General features: G+C 55.3%; 1 protein-coding gene across 13 annotated transcripts in view; it reads left to right on the top strand.

The window, feature by feature from the left end:
* Positions 1–26,065, top strand: part of GRM4 (glutamate metabotropic receptor 4) — a 115,841-nt gene that overhangs the window by 42,393 nt on the left and 47,383 nt on the right. For 11 of the 13 annotated variants that reach the window (XR_013383672.1, XM_077904384.1, XM_077904381.1 and 8 more), the window contains one exon: positions 12,952–13,168. Coding sequence is in view for 12 of the 13 variants with exons in the window: in XM_077904384.1 (XP_077760510.1) it covers positions 12,952–13,168 (217 nt within the window). In the remaining variant the exon portion in view is untranslated. Of the gene's footprint in view, positions 1–4,840; positions 5,067–8,238; positions 8,354–12,951; positions 13,169–26,065 lie in introns of those variants that run through there. The other 2 variants (XM_077904389.1, XM_077904391.1) reach the window with 2 other exon arrangements.

Consider the following 26,065-nt stretch of genomic DNA (forward strand, 5'->3'; position numbering starts at 1 on the left):
CTGGGGTTGCTGGCCTTCAGGACCAGCCAAGGAGGCTGAGGAGGTGCTGTCTTAGAGGAAGGAGGGCCCCAGGGGAGCAAGGAGCCAGGCAGCCAAGTGGAGGGACTGCTGGGTCAGATGTTGCTGTGGGGTCAAGTGCTTGAGGACTGGCCAGAGGGCTCAGGTCAAGAGCTCCCAGACCATAGCCTGGCACCCTGGCCCGGGGATCACCTGGCCTTGCCTGCTTGGTGGCACATCCCTTTCTCTCTGGTCTTGGCTCCACTCCCCCACCCAGGGCTCAGGCCCTTCCCCCAGCAGGAGCCCCAGAGCTTCAGTGGGGCCTCCCCGGCCCCGCCAGCCTGGCTCTGGCCCAGGCTGTGATATAAATTACACGGAGTGATGGTGATGTGACTTTTATCGGCTCATGTATTCAATAATGTTAATACATCCCATTATATCATATTATATTAATACAGAGCCGTATATTACCCACGGCACAGCGCATTAACTTGGGAGAACACTGGGGCAGACGCCGTGGGTAATTTTCCCTTAGCTGGGCTGTGCCCCACGGCTGGTGCTCAGTGCGCAGGAGCGGGGTGGTGGGGCGCAGGGCTAATTCCTGGAGCCTCAGGCACGCCGCAGTGGCTGACGCTGTCCCGGCCTCGCCTCCACCTCCCAGGGCTGGTGGCTGTGGGCAGATGTCACTCTTATGTTGTGGAGGCCCCTCCCTCTGTCCCAACCTTATAAGTCCAGTGGGTAGGGGTCATTAACTGTCCCCTTGAACAGATGTGGAAACTGAGGCTCAGAGATGCAAAGCATTGTGCTCACAGGATGTGCTGGGGAGAGACCTGGAGCATGACCCTGGACTCCCCATCCCGGCTGCCGCCCCCTGCCCCCATGTGGGGATGGTGTGGATAAAGGGCAGGACCTGGCAATGAACGTGGCGGGCCTGCCCGGTGTGGCCACTTGTGAGCTCTCAGGGGCTGGAGTCAGACCTTGGGTTCAGGTCCTGATTTGCCATGTGCTCTAGTTTTATTTCTGTGTTTTCCTGGGCCTCTGTTTACTCTTCTGAACAGCGAAGGTAATAAATAGCATTCGCTTCATGGGGTTATTGTGTGAGGATTAAATGAGATAATCCCCGTGACCTGCTCTGCGTGGAGTAGGTGCTCATGAAGGCACAGCTACCAGGCCTCTTATGACCACCACCAACACTGAGCAGCCTCTTGCCTGCTGCCTGCCACCCCCCCATGCCCAGTCCCTGCTGAGCCCATTACGGGTGCCAGCTGCGGCCACCCTGGGCTTGTCTGAGGAGCCCCCTTGGACACGTGGGTATGGCCCAGTGCTGCCCAGCTCCCCGGCTTCTGGGCAGTGCTGTGGCACAGAGAAACCCAGATGGGTCTGGGTGATCCTGGGCATGCCCCTCAGCCCTCTGAGCCTCATATAAATGTGGCTACGGCTCCCTGTCTCGGGGCTGTGGTGAGAATCAACAAAAGGAGAGTCTGTATAGGCTGACTGTACCCAGCGTGCGTGTGTGCAAGAGGTATCATGATTCTAGCGTCTTAGTCTGCTTTCTAAGACTTAACGTCCCTCCTTCCATAGGAGCCTCACAGTAAGGCTTACAGAGCCCAGGCTCTCACTGCTGGGGCTATTTGACAGATGAGAAGTTAGAGGCTCACAGGGGTGGTGACTTGCCCACGGTTACCAAGCGAGGCAGTGGGCTGAGGGTGTGGCAGCCTGTTTCCTTGCCTCTGCGAACTTGGGATTTGAGCCCTTCTTGGAAAAAGGGGTGCAGGCCCTGTGGCCCCAGGGGCTCCACCAGGTCCCTGGCCCTTTCTGTCTAGGTCTCTGGGCTCCTCCACCCCCTAGTCTCCCCCCGTAAGTATCACTCTTGACAAGGTTACGGAGTCAGCATGTAAAACCTGTAAAAGTGAGTGTAATTTATTGATCTACATTTTGCTTATGAAATAGGACAAGTGCTGATATGAGGATCTTGTTTGCTCTTGCCCTTGCACCGCCTGCTTCCCCGCCTGTGCTCTTATCTATGCAGGCCCTCCACCCCTGCATCTGAACAGCTTCTTTGTCAGCGTCCCTCCCAGGCCCCCCACCGCCCTACCCCTATGCCCTCTTCTTCTCCAGCCTCCTTGCCTTATTGAGCCCCCTTTTTCCTGGGCTCCCAAGAAAACACATAATGTTTAAAGGGGTGAGACAAGGGACTGAATAAAGCACTTTCTGGGGAAATATTTGTTCAAAGGCCTGTTGCCTGCATCTGTCGGGTTCTCTCCTGGAAAGCATAATTCAGAACCATTCTGGAAATTAATCCAAGTGTCTGCTTGCTGTCCTGATAAGAGTCCAGGTGGGCTCCAGGGAGGGGGAGACAGGGGTGGGTGTGGGATGGCCCCACAATGATTGCCTTCTAGGGTGTTGCTGGGAAATCAGGGGGCCGAGGTGGGTAGGAATTGGGCACGGCAGGCCCTAGGAAGTGAGGGATGCCCCTGCTGAGCCCTGGGGAGGGAGAATGGAGACCTCAGAGCAGCATCTGTGTGTGCCAGGCACTGGTGCAGAGTGGCCTGCTTGTCCCCAAGCATCCCCCTGGATGCTTGTCCAGGTCAAGCATCGGAGCACGGGAGAATTGGAACTCAGCCCCTGGCCGGCTCTGTGACCTGGGCTGTGAGGGTGGGTCTCCTCACCTGTCTAAGGCGTCTGTGAGATCGTGAGCTTGTCCTCGGGCCACTTATGTGGCAGGAATGAAGGAGCCCCTTTGAGTATGGGGCACCTGCCCTGTGCCAAGTGCTGCGCCAGGCACCCCGTGGGGAATCAAAGGAAGGTCCCCAGATCTGTGGAGCTCACGTGGCAGGAGGAGGTGGATGTTAAGTGAAAAGTAAGTAAAGGTTGAGCGTGCTGGAAAGTGGTCGTTATTATGGGGGAAAATCCAAGCAAGGGCAGTGACAGCAGGGTGCAGCGTCTGGAAGCAGCATGGGTACTAAGTTGGGAGGTTGGGAAAGGCTTTCCCAGGAAGGTGACATGTGAGCAGTCTCTCCAAGGGAAGGATGTGAAGGAAGGAGTGAGCCACATTTGTGCCTGGGAGAAGAGCACTGAGGCAGAGGAACAGCCAGCACAGAGGCCCTGAGGCAGAGCGTGCCCAGTATGTTCAGGGTTCAGCAAGGAGACCTGTGTGACTGGGGCCCCGAGAACACAAGCTAGGCCAAGGTGGGATGAGGTCAGAGGTCATGTGCTGGAAATGCTTTGATAAAACGCCAAGTGCTATTGATAATTTTGACTGACTGCCCTGAGCTAAGCTGTGAAGCATTTTATTAGCACCTGGCAGGTGCTCCAAAGGGAGGCCGTATGTGAATTTTGCATGAAGAGTGGAGGTCTGTTCATCTCCTGTCTCCTGCTCACCTTTAACACCCCAGTCCTTCTTGCTGCAAGATGATACGAGTTCTCTCCAAGCTGTTTCCCCCATTATGATGCCATTTGGAAAGAGGCTGCTGGTGACTGTGGAGCCATGTCCCCCATTTGGGGTGGGACATAGGTCATGGGCGCTGACCTGGCCGGTGGGGCCCTGCTGACAGCGGAGTGGCCCACACATCCTGGCTGTGCCTGGGGCCTCAGGAAGAGAAGCAGGGGCCAGGGCACACTTTCTGGCAGCCTTGGGTGGGGTTGGTGATCCTAATTAAAAGCTTGGATCCGAAAGGCTTGATGATGGAATTTCTAATTAAATCAATTTCATCTCGTCTGGGAGACAGAGGTTTGCATATGATAAGCATGAAATTAATAATTGTGTTTAGAAATTAGCTGTTGCTCAAAGCAGAGCCATTTATACAACCCTCTAGGGCCCCAGCCTCACCTCTGCTTGATCCTTTATGCTGGAGACAGATGGGCCACTTCAGCCGAGAGTGTGACAGCCAGGAGGAGAGGCAGGGACTGGGCATGGAGGGCGAGCAGGGGTGGCTTCCTCGGTTGCTGCCCTGAGGACCCTGCCCCGCAGAGGGTGTGGGCAGCCCTCCGGGTCCCTGGAGGCTGTCAGCCACACCCTCAGACTCTGTGTGCGCGTGTGTGCACGCACACGTATGTCTGGGCCAACCGGTACAAGGGGGAGGCTGGGGTTTTACATGACAGTGGACTGGGCTCTGGAACTTGTCCCTCTGGGTCCAAATCCTGCCTCAGCCACTTGCTAACTGTGTGACCTTAGACAAGTTTTTAATCCCTTTGTACCTCAGTTTTGGGAAAATGGGAACAATAAAAGGGTCTACTTCATATGCTTTTCATAAGATCAAAGATGTGAAGGCATTTGTAACCACTGAGGACAGGTCCTGGCACATAGTAAACTCAATAAATGCTAGTTTCTTTTCTTTTTTTTTTTTTTTTAAGATTTTATTTATTTATTTGAGAGAGAGCATGAGCGAGGTGAGGGGCAGAGGGAGAGGGAGAAGCAGGCTCCCCGCTGAGCAGGGATCCCAATCTGAGGCTCAATCCCAGGACCCCAGGATCATGACCTGAGCTACAGGCAGATGCTAAACTGACTGATCCCCCCAGGTGCTCCTAAGTGCTAGTTTTCACGGTGATGATGATTGCGAGTGTGTGTGAGTGTGTGTGTGTGTGTGTGAATGTGAATGTAATTCAGTTCAGCCCAAGCCAGCATGTACCGAATGGGAACTTGACATGCCCAGGCTCGTGAGGTGGTGATAAAGAAGACTCATGCCTGGCTGTCCCGAAGCTCCTGCCACTGTCGTCAGCATCAGTGAGGCTGTGCTGAAAGAACAAACCACCCTTCAGGCTCTGTGGCTTAAAATGCATGAACAAGCTGCTTACTAGCTCTGCGTGGGTTGGCTGAGTGCTCCGCCCCGTCTCCCCAGGGACCCAGGCTGGTCTTGGTAGCAGAGGGAACGTGGACCCTGTAGGGTCTCACAACTGCAGTGAAATGCTCTGGCTCCAGAGGAATGGCATTTTCGGCTTGCGCCTCATTAGCCAGAACGTGGCCCACGGCCCCAGCCAACCATAAGGGTCAGGGAGTCGAATTTGACCACGCGGCGGGAAGGCCGAGAGCTGGAGATGCCTCCAGCAGCTCTGAGGACAACGTTAACTGTGTGCGTGTTCGTTTGTTACCTCTCACTAGAATGTCTGTTCCATGAAAGCAGGGATGTGTCTCTGGGTGCTCACCCCTGTGCCGAAGAGTGGGCGAGACACAGTGAGTGCTGGGTAAACCTTTATTGGGTGGGTGAATGAACAGTTTCTGAGGAGTGCGGGGAGGCCTGGAGAGTGGGGGAGGGGAAGGCTGGTGGCCCCGAGAGCGGCCGTGGCAGAGGAAACACGGGGGTCCCATGGGCAAATTTGATTGTCTTTTAAGATAGCGTTCGTCTTCTGGGAGAGTCATGTCCACTGCTTAGTGGCAGTGAGGAGACGCTATGGGGCACGGTGTGAGAGGAAGGGGGTCCGTGTAAAGGTAGAGTAGGGCCAGGGCCACCCAGTCTCCAGGCCTGGGGGGGTGGCAGGGCCAGGGAGGCCGAGTGCCCCGGGGAGCAGAGATGGACACCGAGATTGGAGACTGTGGGCGCAGCCCCCAGCGCTGAGTGACTGGCAGCACTGAGGCACAGGCTGGCTCAGGGCCCGGTGGGGTGCATGGCCAGGCCCCCGAGTGGCTGGACACCTGGGGCTGGGAGTTGGTGGCGGGTCTGTGTCTGCAGAGCAGGGTAATGAGGTCTGATTGATGAGGCCATCCTGAAGTGGGTGGTGCAGGCCAGCTTGACCCAAATTCCCAGAGGATCTGAGGGGAAGTGGCCAGCAGCCCCCAAGTGACCTACTGAGTACAGGGGAAGGCCTTTGGCTTATGGGACAGGCCTACCTGGGTCTATCCTAATCCTTCCAAAGATGACCCAGATGCCACCTCAGTCTCATGCCCAGGGTGCCCCGTCCTGCCCCTGCCCACTTCCCAGGCCTTGGAAGTCTGCTCCTCTGTTTTTTTTGAGGGGGGCCCTAAGATATAGGGTCACTCTTTTGCTCTTATACTCTGGGGTCCTTGTTAGAAGTAGGCCACCTCAGGGCTGAGGCCGGGGGGGCCATCCATACCCCCTCCATGTGCTGGTCCTCCCCCCTTGCCCCTGCTCCTCTTATGTCTTCCTGAACCCCTCACCCATACCTCTGGTCTTTCACTGTGACGGCCCTGCCTAGCTGCTTTGAACCTCCTTGACCTTGTGTTCCCCTCTGTGCACCTCCTCGGCCCGTCCAAGCCCATGTCCCATACTGTCCACCTTTTCTCTCACACAGCTCCTCTGCGAGGCCCCCAGTGAACCCCTCGTTGCCCCAAACCTGGCGTGTCAGCCTGGAGACAGCATGTCCCTCTGAGGACCACCTTTACCCGCCCCCACCAGGCTGGTCCTCAGCACCCGGCTAAGAGGAGGTGCTTGGTGCCCCACTAGAGCGTGTGAAGTGCCTACCGTGTGCCCAGCTCGGAGGGAGACACACTCCCTCCTGAGGCCCCGTAGAGGGAGGAGAGGTGGCTGGCAACACCTCTTGCTCCTCTGGGTGCTGTGCGTCTGCAGCAGATGCCCCTTGGGAGACTGTGTGTGGCTCAGGCGGGTGGGGGGTGCTGAGGTGGGGGATGGTGTCTCTCAGCCCTGACCTAGTGCAGGCCAGGCCTTCTTTCCTCTGACCGGTTCTCTGAACTACACGTCCCTGCCTGTGCCGCTTTCATGTACCTAAAAGCCTGGCTGCCTTTCATCCGGCGGGGAAATGGCTGATGCTGAGGGCCGGGCAGTTGAGGCCTTGAGCAGCCAGGATCAGAAAGGCAAGGAGCAGGCAGCCGGCCCAGGGTCTGCCCGGCCCAATGCAGGGCCTCCCTGCTGCTCAGGTGAGAGGGGCTGCAGCCGGCCAGGTGGGGTCCCGAGGTCCACGAGGGCCCTGGCTGGGGCTGGTGGCCACAGGTGGGGGCAGGGTCCAGCTTTCATTTGTGGCTGCCCAGCCTGGCCTCAGGGTGGAGTGGAAGGAGCAGAGTCAGCTGGAAGGGGCTGGGCAGGGCCCTGTGCTGGGGATTTGGGGATGGTGAGCAGGGAGGCAGAAGAGCTCCGTCTGTGCCTTGTTTCTGGCTGTGATACTCAGAGGATACTTTCATCTCTTTGAGCCTCTGTTTTCTCATCTGCAAAATGGGCACAATGGTCCTTGCCTCACCTCCTCCTCTCATGCAAATAGCTAGCATTTGCTGAGGGCCTGTGTGTTTTGAGCACTTTGCATGTACCAGGCTAGTGCAGTCCTCTCTGTTGTTACTGTGGCTTCTTTAAAGGGGAGGAAATTGAGGCCCAGAGAGGTTGCTCGTTTGCCTAAGGTCACAAAGCTGGATGACAAGGCTGGGTCACTGCACAGTCCAGGGAGGATGGCTCCAGGGTGTGCTGGAAGCTTATGTGCTGTGCAAAGCATTAGGGAAGAGGCAGGAAGGGGAGGTGCTTTTAAACACTAAAGCTCACAGGAAGAGGGTTGGTGTTACTGTGGGGTGGCCCTGAGGTGTCCGTGTGATGGTCATGGACACCCAGCTTCTTGGCTCGGGGTGCTGCAGGCTTCGTGGAGGTCAGGGTAGAATTTCATCCCTGAGTGCTTTAAACAGACTTGAATGAAGTATCAGCTTTCAGGGGACCATGCTCTGGGGGGCTCTGAGGTGCTGGGCAGGTGGCCAAACTCCTCTGGATGGTATGGGACATGGAGCAGCCACTCTCAGAAGTTTCTTGATGCTGGCCAGGCCTGGGACAGCCTGAAAATAAATTCAGGCTCTAAACACATGTGTGTGTGTGCCTGGACACACATGCATGTAACATACTTACACATGCACACATAGGCTGTTCCCTCTGCCTGAGATGCCCTCCTTCAAATACCCACGTGGCTCCCTCCTTCACCTCCTTAAGGTCTTGACTCAGATGTTGCCTGGTCAGAGAGACTTCCCCCAACCCCTCTAACGTCCGCTGCTCTGCTCTTCCTTTCTCTCCTGGATCCTTCATCCCATATGACAGCTTGGGATCACCCCTCCATGGCCTGCCTCCATGTAGACTGGGAGCTGCACGAGGTCAGAGTGTCCACCCGTCTGTCGCCAGCACTCAGAACTATGCCTGGCAGGCTGTCCATACTCAGCGACTATTGGTAGGAGGAATAAATGAATGAACGTGCCCTGCGCTCATGTGTTTAGGGCACACGCTCCAGCACGTGTATGCACATGCGCGTGTGCGCACACGCCCTGCCCCCCGCCCCCGTCTGATGCGCTTGGCATTCATCTTCATTGTTGCTCAAGCCCGGAAGCAGCTTTTGTCTTTCCCCACGTGGCATGGACCTCCTTGTCACTCCAGAAACCTCAGAGAGAGAGAGAGAGAGAGAGAGAGACTGCGCGAGCACAAACGTGAGCATGTGGGGGGGTGGAGAGAAAGGGGGATTTCTTCACTTCCTCCATCTCTCCCCTCAGTCACTCATCCTTGGGTGGGAAGTTCTGCAGGGTGCCAGCTCCAGACACACTGTGTGTCACTCTGGGGTGGCCCACCTGCCCCTTTCGGGGGATGCAGTGGGTGTTGGGAATAGTCCACTTTTTTCTGAATCTCCACAAGTGGCCTTGCCCAGCATGTCGAGGGCACCTTAGAATGCCTGCTGAGTTGGCAAGTAGTCCAGGCGGCCTCACACCAGGGGGACAGGCCTGGTGCCCCTAGAGGACCTCCACTTGGTGCTGTGGGAGGTCTGAGCAGGCTCTCTGGAACGCAGGGAGGGCTGCCTGGAGGAGGTGATACGGGCTCTGTAGGCAGAGGAAGCCAGGCAGGTGGACTGTGAGTGGGCCAGCTGTGGTTGGTTAGGCGCCGTTGGAATCTGGGTTCCAGCTGACACTTGTGCTGGCACTGGCAAGGCTGTGGCTGCCCCCTCCTCTGCCATGCTGCTGTTGTCAGAGGAGAAGACTTCTCTGAGAAGAATGTTAATCAGGCGCCCCTCCTGCTCCAGCAGGGCTGCAAAGACACAGCTGAGGAGACCTCAGAGCCCCGTGAGGCCAGGCTGTCCCAGGCACCCCGTCCAGGGCATCCCGGGGGGGCCCCTGCAGGCCTGGGTGGGCCCAGGAGGGAGGCCCTTGGAGGGCCGGCCAGTTCATCAGCATTCCAGGAGGAGGTGCCTCACCCCTAGGAGCACAGCTGTAGCTGGGAGAGAGCTGGCACAGGGACCAGAGGCTGAGGAGGGTGTAGCAGGAGGGACTGTAGCTCGCCTCAGAGCTAACCTTTCGAGTGCTTACTGCTGGTCAGCAGTTCATGGAAATTCCCTCATATGACCCTTACAACCATACCAGGCAGGGATTATAATTATTCCCATTTTGCAGCTGAGAAAACAGGTCTGGAGGGGTGAAGTAACTTGCTGGAGGCTTCCCAGCTGGTGGGGGGCTAAGCTGGGGTTTGAATCTGAGCCGTTGAGCTCCCAAAGCTCTACTCAAAACCAGCGTGCTAGGAAGCTTGGGAGGGCCTGGAGCTGGGGAGGAGCCTGTGAGGGGGGTGTGGGGGAGAGGAGGCAGGGATGCTGGCTTGTTTCCCTGACTCTGCTCTGGAGGCTCGCTCCTCCCTCTTAACCAGCAGGGGCTGGGTCACTTTCCCGGGTCTCAGGAATTGTTGGCAGCAGAGCAGGGGCCCCTCCTGGGCTCCTGAAATCTGAGGCCGGGGCACCCCTGCAGGCTGACAGACTTCCCCTGCAGGAACCCCAGGCTTGGGGCTCCCCACTTTGTGGGAATGAAGGCCTGCAGCGCCGGGAGGGCCTGGGTCCTGATGTCCGGACATCCATCTGTCCATCTGTCGTCCCAGCCTATGCTGAGTCCTGCACTGCAGTGGTGGGAGGTGGCTTGGAGGGAGGAGTGAGGGATGAAGAGTGAGAAGGCCCCTGTGTGAGAGGCCCCGAGACCTCCCTGGGCTTCCCACCCCTCTGCTGTACGCAGTCTATCTATCTATCTATCTATTTATTTATTTTTATGATAGGCACACAGTGAGAGAGAGAGAGAGAGAGGCAGAGACACAGGCAGAGGGAGAAGCAGGCTCCATGCACCGGGAGCCCGATGTGGGATTTGATCCCGGGTCTCCAGGATCGCGCCCTGGGCCAAAGGCAGGCGCTAAGCCGCTGCGCCACCCAGGGATCCCCGCAGTCCCTTTTGACTTCAGCGCCGGGTTGGGAGAAAACATCAGAAGTAGGAGACCAGCTTTTTCTAATTAGGAAGAGTGGGTTCCTGGGTGTTTGATTAGCGCTCCTTGCTGAGGGCCAGGCGCAGAGGGAAGCTGACAAACATCCATCTTCTCTCAGGGACCTGCTGGGAAGGCAGGCTGGTAGGGCAGGCCCTGGCCTCACGATCTCCACCACCTGCTCCGGCTCCAAATTCGGGGCTCTCCTGTTCAGAGGGATGACCCTGGAGTGCCGTCTGTTTTATTTTGTCTTATTCTTAAAAACTTGTTAAGTACAGGGGCACCTGGGTGGCTTAGTTGGTTAAGCGTCTGCCTTCAGTTCAGGTCATGATCCCAGGGTCCTGGGGTCGAGCCCTGCCTCGGGCTCCCTGCTGGGTGGGAGCCTGCTTCTCCCTCTCCCTCTGCCCCTCCCCTTGCTTGTGCACGTTCTCGCGCTCTTTGTCAAATAAATAAATAGAACATTAAAAAAATTTGTTAAATATGGATACTTCAGACACATACAAAGCAAATGGCACGGTGAGCCCCCGTGTACGTGGGACTGAGTTGTCTGCTCTTGGCTATTATTCTTTCTTCCATGTGCTCCCACTGTGGTTCTTTTGAAGCAAACCCGCGACCTCATTGTATCACCGCATCCCTCAATGTTTCTGTACAGATCTCTAAAATAGTAGGTCCCCACTTGGGGGAGGGGTTCTGCACTGGTTCTGTACCCTGGGGGACCCTTGGCAATGTCTAGAGACATTTTTGGTTGTCACAATTTGGGGAGGGGTATGCCACTGGCATCTAGTGGGTAGGGGATGGGGATGCTGCTAAACATCCTTCAGTGCCCAGAACAGCCTCCCAAGAAAGAATTACACCCCAAAATGTTAACAATGCCAAGGCTGAGATGCTGCTCTGGATAATAGCCCCTTAAACACCAACCAACCCCTACAACCCTAAAAGTAACGACACTCCTAAAATTAACCATCAACTCTCCAACCAGAGGCCACTTCTAGAGGGTGCTGTGTTCATGCTCAGTGCTCTCCGAGGCAGAGAGGACTGGCTAGTTTTTGGAGGCTGTCGACACAGGTAGGAGAGGGAAGATTTTAGCGTGATTTGTTTTCCAAGCAGGTGGTATGTTTGCATTATTCTACATGCAAAATATACAAAGGGTATCAGGGGAAAGGTCTCCCATCAACCCTGCCCCCCAGCCACCTGGTTCCCTGTTGCGTCAGAGAGTGAGAATCTGTGCCGCCCCCCGCACACGACAAGCAAGGTGCCGCTCACACACAGAGCTGTGTCTGGGTGCTCGGTTCCTGCTGCGGGTCTTGGAGAGCTATCCAGAGCAGCGCATGGAAAGCTGCCGGGTTCTTTTTCACGGCCGATGTACTTCTTGTGGGGCCCTGGCTTCTTTTACCGGATTATTTCCAAAGGTTTGCTATTACAAACAGCATCACAATGGTTTCATGGCATCCTAGAAGGACCACAAGAACTACGTGAGACGGCCTGGGGTTACCTTTAGTTGGCTCCCCAGATCTGGAAAACCAGTCCTTCCTACCCCATCCTTACCTTTCTCGTGAGTGAGTTCAGTGAGGACCCATCTGGGGAACTTCATGGGGGGCTGAGCCGTGTCCTTGTCCCAATGGATGTCCTTAGTGGAAGGCGGACCCTGCTGTCCCTGGGGGTAGGGACATCATAGGCATAGGCCAGGTGGGCAGCCACTTGTCCAGGGTGCACTCCAAATCCTCTCGCCCCCTGCAACATTTCCCACCCTCAACTGAGGGTGCCATAGACTGGCTGAGAGGTGTTTGTCCTTCGGGAATGGTTGGATATCAACCACAGGAAGAGGGTCAGCTTAAGGGCTTAAGGGTTCTGCAGCTCACCTTTGTGTCAAGAGGGCCTCGGTGAGGTCTGCGGGGGCAGAAAGGTGCTCTGTGGCTGGGAGAGCTGGGGCGGGAGGCAGGGGGCTGGAGTCTGCCATGGAGGCCTGTCTGGGGCCTGTGTTGCAGGCTGCAGAGGGAGGGACCTCCCGGGGCCCCACACACTCTGTCTTCCTGCGAGTCCATCCACGGGGTGGGCAGGGTTGTGGGAGAGCAGGGACCTGGGTTCTGTCTCCTCTGAGCTGGGCAGCACGAAGGAGCTGTGGGGACAGGGTCCACTGGGTGGTGACAGGAGGGGCTGCCTGGGGGAAGGTCATGGGCCAAATGACCTCTAGGGGTCTATCTTGACACCCTCAGCCCCACCCCATCCTTGGGCTGCGCTGTGGTGTCCATCTGGGGACATCTGCTCCTGGGATCTTCCAGTTCTTTGTGTAAATGGAGGCACCCAGAGGCTCTGGTGTGTGTTTACACGTGTAATCCTCTATGATTCTGGTGTGTGTGTGTGTCTGTGTGTGCACATATGTATATGGGGTATGTGGTGAGGACTTCACAGGACCCAGTGAGGCTGGTTGGAACACTTTTCTGGAAGAGGAGGGTTTGTGCTGGTGCACCAGTTACTTCTCACTCTGATGCCAGTCTGATTCCTGTCGGGGATGCAGAGGACATGGGGAGGACATGGGGAGGACTGGCGGGGACCAGGAGGAGGTGGGAGGCATTGGGACCCTGGTCTGGAGCCAGGGGACAGCCACCCAACCAGGTGCTCACACTCTCTGGGCCTCAGTTTCCTCCTCTGTCAGGTGGGCTAGGACCCATCCAGCCCGCATCAGGGGTCTCCCCCAACCTCCTGTGGCTCTGGGGATGGGAAGGAGGTCGGTGTGGAGTGGTGGTGTGGTGTTGGCTGGCGTGGAGGGGGTGCCAGCCGCCCCATCAGCGGCCCGTCTCGCCCCCAGATCCCCCAGATCAGCTACGCCTCCACAGCCCCCGACCTGAGTGACAACAGCCGCTACGACTTCTTCTCCCGTGTGGTCCCGTCGGACACGTACCAGGCCCAGGCCATGGTGGACATCGTCCGTGCCCTCAAGTGGAACTACGTGTCCACGCTGGCCTCGGAAGGCAGCTATGGTGAGAGTGGTGTGGAGGCCTTCATCCAGAAGTCCCGGGAGGATGGTGAGTCGTGCTTGGGCCCAGGGGGGGAAGGGGGGCGGGTGTCAGGGCCTGGTGGCCAAGCACTGCCCAAGAGCCGCTCTCTGGGTCCTGCCGTGGGCCCTGCCCGCCCTGGGCCATTCCCCTCAGGGACCTCAGCCCCCTGAGCCCTGGGGAGCAGTCCGTGGCCTCCCCAGCTGGCTGGGTAACCCCCCAGGGGTAGGAGGGGATGTGAATGACTTTTGCCAGCGTAGCCAGGCAGACAGAGGGAGTGTCAGTTTTCCTGTGGAACAGCTGCTGTTTTCAGGCAGATGGAGAAGGGGAAGGGGTGGGGATGGAGGTGGCTTTGTCTGGGGCGGTGGGGGGGGTGTCTCAGGGACCCGGGAGACAGGGGCTCCACCAGCAGGTTCTTGGAAGGATTGTGCTGTGTGGTGGGAGTGAGAGGCAGGGCCAGCAGGGCTGTGTTGGTTCCTGGTGTCTTCAGGGAAGTTGGTGCCCCTGGGGGGAATGTGAGGACCTGGGAAAGTGATGTGCTCTCCTGGAGGCCTCCCCCTACCCTTACCACAAGCCAGCTTTCCCCCTTTAAACTCCCCCCATTCCCTTACTTGTCCTCAGAAGCTCCAGGGGTAACGCTTTTAGATACCAGCAAGCGGTAAGAGACTGGTATAACAAGGGTTAATACCTAGTCAAGCCTGAAGCCCCCAGCACTGCAAGGCTCAGTTCTGATGGTGCTGAGGAGGGCAGGCTGCCTGGGGCCGTGGTGGTGGTGGTGGTGGTGTGCATCCAGCCGCTGTGGTCAGGCCCCGGGTTGGGGGCTCCACCCGGGTCTGGGTGAGCCTTGCCAAGCGGGATGGTTCATTGCACATGGGTGGGGTGTGCGGGGGAGGCAGACAGGCTCTTCCCCTCCTGGCAGCTCCTCGCAGAGGGGCCCCTGGCCTCTCCCAAGGCTCTATCTCTAAATAGCTCATTGTGGCGCCCTCGACCTTGGAGGATGGCATCTGTATATTTATACCCGAATAACCTCAGGACTCTAATTGCTTTTCCTAAGGACCACAGAGTATCCAGAGGCTGGTGTTGGTAACACCCTGCGGACATAATCCTGCTATAAATCTCAGATAAGCCCCTTTAATTGTACAGCCAGAGCAGCTCGGGTGCCTGCAACCTGGTGGAGAGGACGGAAGTGGGGCGGCGCTGACCGATGGCCGCAGCTCCAGGCCACTCCCCGCTCGGGCAGCTGGCCAGGCAGAGGGCAGCACGGGCTGGAGGGGTCCCACTCCCACCTAAAGCAGGCGGGCTGCAGCTCCCTGCCGCCCCCCCCCCCCCCCCCCCCCCCGCCTGTAGTGTCAGACCCTGGTGCCACAGCCCCCTCCCTCTGGCTGCCTACAGGTCCTTTGCTGCTTTGCTCGGAGGTGGGTGCCTCTCTCTGGGGTAGCCCCATCCCCTGCTCTGCCCGTTGGCTGGAATCCTTTCCCAAACAAGCCCACCACCTCCCTGTTTATGGTGTAACCTCTACAGGCTTTGGGAACAAAGGTGCTAGAGGGACGGACAGAAGGTCTAGAGCTTTAGTTTTCAGTTGTGTTCAGACACAGCCATAGGGCCCTGGGAGCCACTCCCAGCACTTACATAGCTCTCCCTACATGCCTGGCCCCTGCTGAACACCTGTTTCACACCTGTGGTCCTGGGGAATCCTCCCTACCCTGTGAGGTGGATATCCCCATTTTACAGGGGAGGAAGTGAGGCATAGAGAGAAAGAAAACCGACATCAGGCCATCCACGTATGAGTTGAAGAAGGGATTTGAACCCAGGCTGTCTGGCTCCAGGATGAGACGTCGGAACTGCTTTTGTATTCATCGCTCCATCTTCTGCCCCCCTTTCCCACGGATGGGGGGATGACAGTCTCACACACACACACACACACACACACACACACACACAGAGCCTGGAGGGACACTTGCTGGTGTGTTAAGAGTGGGAGAAGCATGGGATTGGGATGAGCTCTAGGTATTTGTGTTTTGGCTGAAACTTAGACTACTGTTTGAATTTTCCACAAGCATCTCATTTGGTGGCTAGAAAATATAAAGCCTACTCAAGATTTTTAAAAAGGGGTGCCTGGGTGGCTGGAACAGTTGGGCGTCTGCCTTTGTCCCAGGGTCCTGGGATCGAGCCCGCATCTGGCTACCTGCCCAGCGGGGAGCTGCTTCTCCCTCTCCTACTTGCTAATGTTCTCTGTCACTATCTCTGTCTCTCTCTCTCTAATAAATAAAGAAAATCACACACACAAAATATCTTTTTACAAAAGGTTTAAAAACAAAGAATTCTAGAAAAATAAGAAAACTAGCTGTGCTGCCAGCGCCTGCAGCTCAGGGGCTCTCCTGGCCTGGTACAGGTGTCCCTCACCGCACCCCTGCCCTCTGTGTGCTCTCCCATCACCGAGGGCCTGGCCTCCCACCCGGCCTGAACTTCCATGTCCTTAAAAGCTCCTTCTGTCCCCCTGCAGCCCCAGGGCCCTGGCTAGGCTTCCCCTCGGGTATGGGCAGCTAGGTCTCCCCACCCCACCTGCTAAAATGAAACTTGATTTGGAGGAACGTCTTTAGGTGGTGAAAAGAAAAAGGAGAGAGAAAGCTGCGCTCCAGCTGGCCAAATTGAAATCAGAATTGAGCGGCCTGTAGAAAGAGGCCACTGTACCTTGTAGCCTAATCCCTGTGAAAGATTAAAGATGTCTTTGGCCGTATATTGTATTGATTCACTCTCTGAAGTATAAATCATCTGTGAGTTGCTCAGAAGAGTGCCAGGGAGCAGAGTAGAGGGGAGGGTGCACTTGCTAGGCTGAGGACACACATCAGAGCTGAGGGGAGAGCTTGGCCAGCAAGTCCTGGGTGCCTGTTGTGTGGGCTTGGGGTCTTGTAGGGGAGCACAGTTGTGTCCATTTTATAAGAGAAGAAACTAAGGCCAGAGAGAGTAGGTCATTTCCCCAACCACGTAACCAGGATATGGAGGACCAGGAACTGAAACCCAGCTCTGTCCTCTGTGTGGGGAGCTCTTGCATTGCACCCAGCACGGATTGGGCCATTGGCTTGGGGCTTAAAGGAAGCCCTGGTCCTGCATTTCCCAGCCCGCATCAGCGCTGTGTGCTCCTACTTTGAACATTCAGTCTTGTGGCTCAGCCCCCAGACCTTCCTGTGGCCCTTGACTGAGCCCTGTCCTGTGCCAGGCACCCTCCCTGCACCATCATGAATCCTGGTGACAACCCTGTGGGGGCTGGTCTTTTTGTTCCCATTTTACAGATAGGGGAACTGAGGCTCAGAGGGGCTTGCCCAGGCTCACACAGTGAGGTGTTGGAGCAGGCCTTGGAGTGTGGCTGTCACACCCAGGCCTTTCTTTCTTTTCTTTTCTTTTTCTTTTTTTTTTTTTTTTAAGATTTTATTTATTTATTCATGAGACACACACACACACACACAGACAGAGAGAGAGAGAGAGGCAGAGACACAGGCAGAGGGAGAAGCAGGCTCCATGCAGGGAGCCCGATACGGGATTTAATCCCAGGACTCTAGGGTCACGCCCTGGGCTGAAGGAAAGCGCTCAACCGCTAAGCCACCCAGGGATCCCCCACCCAGGCCTTTCAACACTATGCTGCCCGTCTCCCCGCGGCCCCCGTAGCAGAGGCGGCAGCGTGTGGCTAGCGGGCAGCTTCTGGCAGGCAGATCTGGGCTCTGGCTTGTCCACCTATTGGCTGTGAGAACCCGGGAAAGTCACTCAGCTGCTCAGTTTTGGGTTTCTCACCTGTGAAATGAGGATAAACCTGGTTGCTACCAGAGTGGAACATGCTTCTGGCCCACAGCCGTGGGAGCCCAGGAACACATATCGGAGGGTTATTATTGGGGGATCTGGTGGCTACCGGCCTCCCCATTGCCCGGCAACTCCTGGGGAGGCCCTGGGTGAGCTGGAACGCCCGAGGGGACCATGCTGGGCGCTAACTGAAGCTGTAGTTCATGTTCAGGGACAAGGCTAGGGACAAAGCCATAGGAGCCCAGGCCTGCTGGTACTTATAGGACAGCTGGTCTGGCAGCCACAGGGCAGCCAGGTGAGCTCCAGAAGCCGTGAGGGCAGGACACACGTGGTGGTGGGGGTGCACATTTGTGATTTTCTGGACATGTGACTGGTGGGCCTGTGTGCGTGCTCACGTGCGGTGTCTGGTGCTCTTCCCGTCGTCTTTGGATGCCGGGACTCCCTCCTCCTTGCCAGGGGGAGCCTGTGCTGAGGGGAAGGCAGAGAGGCAGGAGTGAAACCGATGTTGGGATTAGGCATGCAGAGCAGACTCCGCCTGGGCTCTGGAGATAATGTGACTGAGTCACTCAGGCATGAGGGGGTGGTACCCTTGAGACATGGCCCTGCCCTGGGTGCTTCCCTCCACCATCCTGGGCCCTCTCAGGGGTGGGGCCTGGGGTATAAATTCTTATACCCCCACAACCTTTCTTTGTCCATGGGGCCCTATGTGAGCCTCGGTTTATTTCCTGTAGGGCTCCATTTCACGAATGAGGAAAATGGAGGCTCAGAGAAGTTAAGGTCAGTTAAGGTCTGCTTAAGGTCAAACAGGAGTAGCATCCTAGGGCCTCCTATGTGGGTGACGGGAGAGTGGATGGTAGTAGTAGGTAATATTGATGGAGCCCTTCTGTGGACCAGATCTCCTTTTGTGTACTTCATACATGTTAACTCATTTAGCCCTCAAGACAACCCCATTACACGGATGGCAAAACTGAGGATCAGAGAAGTTGTAAGTTCCCTGAGGTCACACAGCTGGAAGAATAGCAGGAGTGGAATTTGAATCCAGCTGATGGTCCCCCCACCTCAAGTGCATGTGGCAGGAAGGACACAGGTCAGCTCCTGACAAGGGCGTCTCCATGGAATTACCTGGGGAGTTTGGTTCTGGTCTTTTCTGGGGAGCGATTCCAGCCTCCTGGGTGCCTGGGCTTCTAAGGTGGGAACAAGGTGGCCACTCAATGCAGCAGGAGAGGGCGGGGGTGGATGGATCAGGCCAGCTCCTTGGAGGACACCCTGTCCCTTGCACAGTGAGGAGTTCCAAAGCCTCATCTCCCTGCTGTGTCCCTGTGTCCCCTATTGATATTCCGGAGACACTGGTGAGTCAAGCTGTTACTGGTCTGACCTCCAGCTCCAGCTCCCACTGCTGAGCTTCAGGCTTGCATTTAGATGGTCCCTGTCAGCAGCGCAGCAGCTTGGGCAGTGACTGGCGGGGCGGCAGCCCAGGCTCAAGGCTGGGGCGCCTCCTCGTCCGGTTGTGTATGTGACATCTCTGGACTCAGCTTCTCTGGCTGTAAAGGGAACACTCACCTCCTGGAGGCTCCAAGGGGATGGGGAAGAGGTTGGCCAGCCGGAAAGGTTTGTGCCACCGGGGTTGGGGGGTGCTAGCTCTGCTTATGTATCTGGGAAAGCAGAGAGGTGCCTCCAGGATCCAGAGAGCCCTGAGAGTGGACCGAATGCCTGCTTCCCTTCCTGTTGCCCCTGGCCTTTTCTCCTCCCTTCCATCTCTGCTGCAGCCACACCAGCCTCCTCCCTGCTCCTCTGACACTGGGTAGTAGCTCACCTCAGGAGCCTTGCGCTGGTGGCCCCTCTGCCTGGAGCCGTCTTTCTGTGAATGTCCGTATGCCCACATCCTCACCACATTCAGGTGTCTTCCCAGCTGTCCCCTCCTCAGAGAGGCCTTTCTGACCACAGTATTATAGCCCCTCCCCTGGCCCATTGCTCTCCATTCCGTTCCTGGCTCTGTTTTTCTTATAGCACTTGACAAATCAATTTATATTTGTTTATGGTCTACGAGGGCAGAGATTTTTTTTTTTGCCCGTTTTGCTCTCTGCTGCATCCCCAGCAAGTCCCCAGCATATAGCAGCTGCCTAGTAAATATCTGGGAAACGAGTGGCTGATCGATCACAGACTCCACCCCCAGCTGCTTTCTTCTTTAGCTCTTCTCCTAGGGTGCCCGAGGTTGTTCTCCCAACCTGCAGAAGGGCAGACTGAGGTCGACAGAGCAGAGGCACCTGGGCTTAGGTCCGGGGGCCCTGAGACCCCAGCTCCCTTCCCACTAAGCTCCCTGGCCAGTGACCCTCTCCTGACTCCCCGAGGACAGAATCCTTTCCCGGAGGCAGAAGCAGGGATATGAGAGCTCGGGGCTGCTCTGCAGCTGCATCAGGCTGCCATGAAGGGCCCTGCTTCCTCTCATTTCTTGCTACAGTGCCTGGCTTGGGGGTGTTTTTTTTTTTTTTTTTTTCTTCCTGGAGTGCAGCAAGGGGAGGACACTGAGCTTTCCAGACCTGCTTGAGTTTCCCAGCTGGCCTGGGCTTCACACCCTCCAGGTATGCAGCTCCTGTGTGAGGCGAGGAGAGGTCCCAGGGGCCCTGCTGGCTCTGGGTAGGGTGAGGGGAGCAGTGTACCACCTGACCTCACGCACTGCCCTGCATGCAGTAGGGGCTCAGTAGAGTTTACCATGCATCTGGTAAAGTAAGGGATATACTCCAGGGTTGCAGGGGATCGGCCCAAAGACATAGCTTAGACAAGTGAAGAGGAGGGGAAGGGCATGCCAGCTGGGGGAAAGCATGAGTAAGAGGCTGGAGGTAGGAGTGAGTCAGGCAGGTGGGACCCCGCTGAGGGGCTTGGCCTGGTCCTCATGGCCATGGGACAGGGAGTAGTGTGACATGGAACTGAACAGAGTTTTTTTCAAGCCAATCCTATTTAAAAATTTTTTGGCAGTTGGGGTCATGTGTGCTTACCCAAGGGATGGTATTAGCACACACCGTCTCCACCTTCTGTGTCTCATTTGCTCAGGGCCCTGGCGGGTCCTCTTTGCCCTTAAGGCTCAGGCCAAGGCCCTGCCTCCCTGAGGGCTTCTGTCATCTGCTTTCCTGCCTGGGAGGCAGAGATGCTCACCAGGAGGGAGGATGATGGTCCCCAGGGCTCACCACCTGGGAAGCCTCAAGCACACCCACCCCAGTGCTTACTGAACTTTCCCTGGGCCTCTTCCATTTGACTCTAGGCTTCTTGAGGCTGGGAAAGGAAGGGCTCCTTGGCTCTGTCCTCCTTGCCCTCTCTTGCACACAGCAGGAGCTTAATAGATGTTTATGGAATGAACATGTGGGCCAGCAGATGACCAGCCCTGTGTCCTTGGGCCCATCACTGTCCTTCTGGGCCCTCCTTCCCTCATCTGTAATCAGTTCATCTCCAGTGTCTAACTCTGCCCCCTACAGGCTGTGTCCTCACAGTCTATGGCCCTGGGCTCCAGGCATTTTTCTCCATAAGCAAAGGCTCTCAGAGGAGTGCTGGAAAAGAAGACATCCCTGAAGACCCAGAGGAATGAGTATCAAATGGTAGCACTTCAGAGTTTGGTCTTTTGGTTCAGGGATGATTTGGGCCAATTGTACAGGGACAGAGCCTGGAGCATGTAATCAGATGAAATGTGGTTGACATTAGCCAAAGGGCTGGGGAGCTGGAAGCAGGGAGGGGTCCTGCTGCTGGCTTTAGCTTGGTATATATGAGCTTGTAGCATCTTCTGAGGGGGAGACCTCTGGACTCTCCCCCCAGCTGCTTCTGGGAGTCACAGTACAGGGACCCAGCAGCTGGGGCCCAGTATGCCCTGCCCACTAGCCATGTATTTTCCAAGGATGCGGAAGGGAAATGGGCCCCACCTTGCAGCCAGTACCCACCATTCTAGCTTAGTAGTCAGTCCTCATTGAACTTGATACCCATCATGACTTCCCCTGCCTTGGTCTGCTGCCTGTCACTCTACTATAGATGGAAATTAAGTGGACCTGGCATGGGTACCCCCTGCCAACCCATGAGGCCTACCACGAGCCAGTTGAGTCTCCTGGCCAGTGCTTGGAGATTGGCAAGGTGCTGGCATCAATGTGACTGCTCGGTGATTGCCAGGTCAATCTTCGTATTGCTGTGAAGATAACCCCAAGCTTGCCTGACCTGCCTTGGGGACTTTGCCTGTCCACTCTGATTTCTCTGCCACTCTGGCCTTTGGCAAGGTGCTGACACCTCTTTATTTTGTGAGTCCCCTGGTATGGGTGGCATTGGGTCACTTTTCCTTCTCTCTCCATTCCGTCTTTGATGTGTTCACCCTGGCCTATCATAGCAGGGATGTGCTCCATTCTGGGTTTGCCTCTAAGCTTGATGGGAGTTACAGGAGGAAGAAAATATTAGACACCAAGCCCTTGTTGCTCTGAATTTGCATCCCTGCCCTCTTGGACAGGAAGCAACATTTTTTTTTTTCACCAGCCTCCTTTGTGGAACACGTTTGAAGATTTCTTTGGGGTTTAAAAAACTTCCCTTTGTGGATTGCAGCCCCTTTGTGGCTTTGACCTTCTGAACCCTGTCCTCTGGATGCTGTAGTAGAGTGGAGTGGTTAAGAGCCCAGATGCTGTCTCTGCCGCCAGACTCTGCACCGCCTTGAGCAGTCCCTTATGGTCTTTGGGCTTCAGTTTCTACTTCATGAAAGGGGGATATAGATAGTACCCCCATTAGGTTGCTGTGAGCATTTAGTGAATGAATTGGTGTAAGGCATTTAGCACAGTCTGGTCCCTAAGTGAAACACCAGGCTACCAAAGGTGCATCCATTGTCACCATGACGAATCAGAGTAGGGGCACTGGGGCCCAGTCTGGTTCTGACTCTGTCTCTGGGTGGCTGTGTAACCAGTCACTTTCCCTCTTGGAGTGTCAGCTTGATGGCCAATGTGAAGGTGATAGGTTAGGGGACCTGCGAGTTCCCCCAGCATGCATCTCTGCATGCCTCACTCACCTCTCTTAGCTTTTCTGTCCATCCTCATCACATGAAAATCTGGATACCATAGGCTTGGCCTTCAGCTGCCAGTGTGTCTGGTTCTTGGGTCTGGACCTGAGCCCACAGAGGAGCCCTGTGCATGGCAACCTGATCCCTTCTGACCTCTTCCCTTTTGTTAAAAAGCAAGCAGTGAAGACCAGTGACCTTTCCCTGCTGGGGTTTGGGACTTGACTTACACGAACCCTCTGCACCTAGTGGCTGACTATTGGATTTCATCCTGTTTTCCCATCTGAGGTGGGGTCCCCAGTCCTGTTTCCCATCTGAGGTGGGGTCCACCTCACTCTGAGCTCCTTGGAGATGCAGCTGAAGCAAGCTCCAGACTGCTTTTTCCCTGCAGCTCTAGAAAGACCCTGTGAGCTCACCGTTTTCTTTCTTCTCCACCCTAAGACTTCCTGCTTCAGGCCTCTATGGGGCTGCTGAGTGTCCTGGGGCAGGGGGGACTCTCAGCCTTATCCTCTACCGTGTGTGACCTTAAGCTAGTCCCTTTCCCTTCCTGAGCTTCCAGTTCTTTATCAGTAAGACCACAAAGGTGCTGGGTGCCTTCTTCAATGGGGTCACACACATGGACACACAGAGGGATGCTCATAGCCATTTTTGCCTTGCTATTCTATGTCCACCAGCCCCTTCCCAGGGTCTTTGAGCCCCAACAGGCTCTGACTCCTGCATTGGCTCCTCTGCTGGCCTGGCCTGGGGAAAACCCCTGAATCTCCTTTTGTTTTAATATACATAGTTCTTGGGGATATCTCATTAACTGTCCTCACGGAAGCTGCTAGGCTCTGGCCCCAGTATGAGCCCCTACACAGCCACTCTGAGACTTGTCCCTTTTTTTTTTTTTTTTTAGTAGAGGCGAGTATGGCTCAGGTTACCCACAGGCTTGCCTGGGCCCTCACTGCTTTGGCAGTGGCAGAGCTGGGGTTGACACTTAGGTCTGTGTGACTCTGGAACTTGAGGGAAGGAAGGTAGAGCCTTCTTTGAGGCAGTTGAGCCTGCCTTTTACCTGGCCTTCTCCAGGGAAATGCTGGTGGGTCAGCCAGAGGGAGGGACCTACAGGGACTGTCCCCAAGAAAGGCCAGAGGTTCTGCTCAGAGCCAGAGTAGGAGAGGGTAGAGGGGTTCCTCTGATGGAGAGTGTGTGTGTGTGGGGTGGTGGTGGGAGGTGGGTCAGGTGTCACCATCATGATGGCTGTGTATGAGCCTATGAGAGGCCCTGTCTAACAGTCCCCAAAGATAGAGAGGGACACATCCCTTGCTAGTCACTTCTTCAATGCTAGCTCCCCTCGTGTTCGTTCCTAGAGTTCTTAGGGACTCAGAAAGATGGAGTCTAGGCCTCTAAATTACACAGAGCCAGCTCCATGGGATGTAGCTGGTGAGGAGGAGTGAGGGATTTCCTCCTTCATCTTTTGCCTTTGGGTGGTAATTCATTCATTTGCTGGATAAATATTTATTGAGCACCTACTGTGTGCCAGGCATTCAACCAGGACACTGGGCCTATGGCAGTGGACCAAACAGACAAAGATCCTTGGCCTTGTGAGCTCCCATTTGGGGAGAGGGCCAAAGGAGCTTATAACAAACAAGTAAATGCATCACTGTGTAATACAATTTTAGATAGGAGCTGATGACATTCTATGGAGAAGAATAAATCAGTGTAAGTGACAGAGAGGGCCAGATAGGGGAGATTATCTCATATAAGGTGGTCAGGGAATGCCTTTCTGCAGAGATGGACATTTGAGAAGAGCCCCAAATGCAGTGAGAGAGTGAGGCTTGTGATCTCTGGGAAGAGTGCCCCAGGCAGAGGTACCAGCAAGTGCAAAGGGCCTGAGGTGGGAAGCTTCCTGGCGTTTGGGGAATAGCCAAGAGGAAGCAGCAGAGTGAGTGAGGTAGAGGGAAGTAGAAGAAGAGGGACAGGTCACATGGGGCCTTGTAGGCCACTGGGAGAACTTTAGATTTTGTTCTGAATGAGATGGGAACTATTGGAGGTTTGTGGGAAGAGGAGGGATGTTAACAGACTTGAGATTAATAGAATCTTTCTGGCTTTGTGTGGGGAACAGACTGGGCGGAGGGAGGCACTGAGGCAGGAATGCAAGTGAGGAGGCCATTGCCATCATCCAAGTGAGAAGTGATTTGGCTTAGGCTGGGGGTGGGGCTGATAATAAGGGACAGATTTAGGGTGTATTTTGAAGCTCCAGCCCGAAGGACTTGCTCCTAAATTGCATGTGGACGGGAGGTCACGCGTGCACACCTGGGTTCAGCACCACGGATAGTGACAATTGCCCCAAGGCGGGCCATCTGGGGGAAGCCCTGGTTGGCTCTGGTCCCAACAAACTGCCAGTTCTCTGCCAGTCTGTGGCTGCTGAGCAAAGCCTCATCTATAGAGTAGAGGTTCTATCTCCTCAATTCTGTTATCAAATTCTTTTTAGCCAAGTATATTTCTTTTTGGGCACTGCTGCAAATTCTTTTTGGGATGAGGCAGGTCTAAATGTAATTACAGTTGATCCTTGAACAGCATAGGGGTTAGGAATACTGGCCCCTGTGCTGTTGAAAATCTGTATATAAGTTTTGACTCTTTCAAAACTTAACTACTAATTGCCTTCTGTCGACCAGAAACTTTACTGATAACATAAACAGTTGGTTAACACATATTTTGTATGTGATATTATAATAAAGCAAGCTAGAAAAAAGAAAATATCACTCAGAAAATCACAAGAAAGAGAGAAGATGTTTACAGTACTCTACTGGGCCAAGAAAAATCCACGTACAAGTGGACCTGCACAGTTCAAACCCGTGTTGCTCAAGGGTCAACTGTCTATAGCTGGGAGAAGAGGTTTGGAAACATTTGTCTCCAAAAATTTCTGCACCTGGCTAAATGGTTGTTTTGGAGAGGGGAAGCTTCCTTGAGGAGAGGGCGATGGGAGGAGAATTTAAAAAAGGTGGGCCTGTCCCAGAGGAGCAGGGGCTGTTCTGGGTAGAAGAACTGCATGACTGGTGTGGCTCTTCATGACCTCTTCCTTCTGAGAGGGAGGAGGGGCAGCATTCTGGTGAGAGCAGCAGGCCTACGTGGGTTGGGGGAGTCTAGTCCATGGCAGAGAGTGCTGCCCCCCAGGAATGCCACAGACCTGCTGTAGGTGTCTTTGGACAGGCCACTGTTCCTCTTTGGCTATCAGTTTTACCATCTGTAAAAATGGGGATAATTGCAGTCCCTACTTTGCTGGTTACTGTTAAGAATGAAAAAACAGGTGAATTAGCCATCAGAAAGGGCAAGGAAGGGCTGAAGGGCCCGAGGGGGGCTGACTCTGAGGCCTGAGACTCTAGTGGTGAGCATTTGGCCTCTTCCTGCCCTTCCCATTGTGACCGTCCTCCCTTTTCTCCCTGACTTGCATGGTGCCTTATATTCATGTCCCATTTTGCTGTAGACAGAATGATCATATGGGTATTCTATGCAAATTCGCATTTTTAATGAGCCGGAAGGAAAGCTAACGACCATTTTACAGACATCTTGGGACCCAAGGGAGGCCTTGGGATGGGAGGAGGAAGCAGGACAAGGTGACAAGCAAGAGGAGAGGGGAGGGAGGGATGAGAATGAAGATGGAGAGGGACACAGCTTGGGCTGCTGAGTGGAGAATGGGGGAAAGAAGCATGGGTCCCATTTACCATCTCCCAGAGCCTGCCTTGCCTGCCTCATTTTACAGAGAGGGAAATGGGCTCAGAGAGAGGAGGCAACTTGCCAGTCACCCCAGAAGGTGGGAGAAAGAGTTAGAAAGGTGGAGGGGGTGGGAAGAGAAGCTGGCAAAAGGGAACAGGGAGGCAGCCAGGATGAGGCTCTGGCTTGTGAGATTTGGTTTCTTTATCTGTAAAATGGTCACCTAAGCTGTGGGCTGATTGGGAGGAATTAATGAGAGAACATGTGAGCACTGTATGAACATGAGGGTCTGTGGAATAATGGGGTAGTGTGTGTGTGTGTGTGTGTGTGTGTATGTGTGTGTGTGTGAGAGAGAGAGAGAGAGAGAGATAAGAGACAGAAGATGGGGTGGGAGAGGACAGGAAGAGGAAAGTAGAAAGACAGGAGCAGAGCTGAGG

The sequence above is a fragment of the Canis aureus genome, chromosome 7, assembly GCF_053574225.1.
Source record: "Canis aureus isolate CA01 chromosome 7, VMU_Caureus_v.1.0, whole genome shotgun sequence".
Classification (NCBI taxonomy): Eukaryota; Metazoa; Chordata; class Mammalia; order Carnivora; family Canidae; genus Canis; species Canis aureus.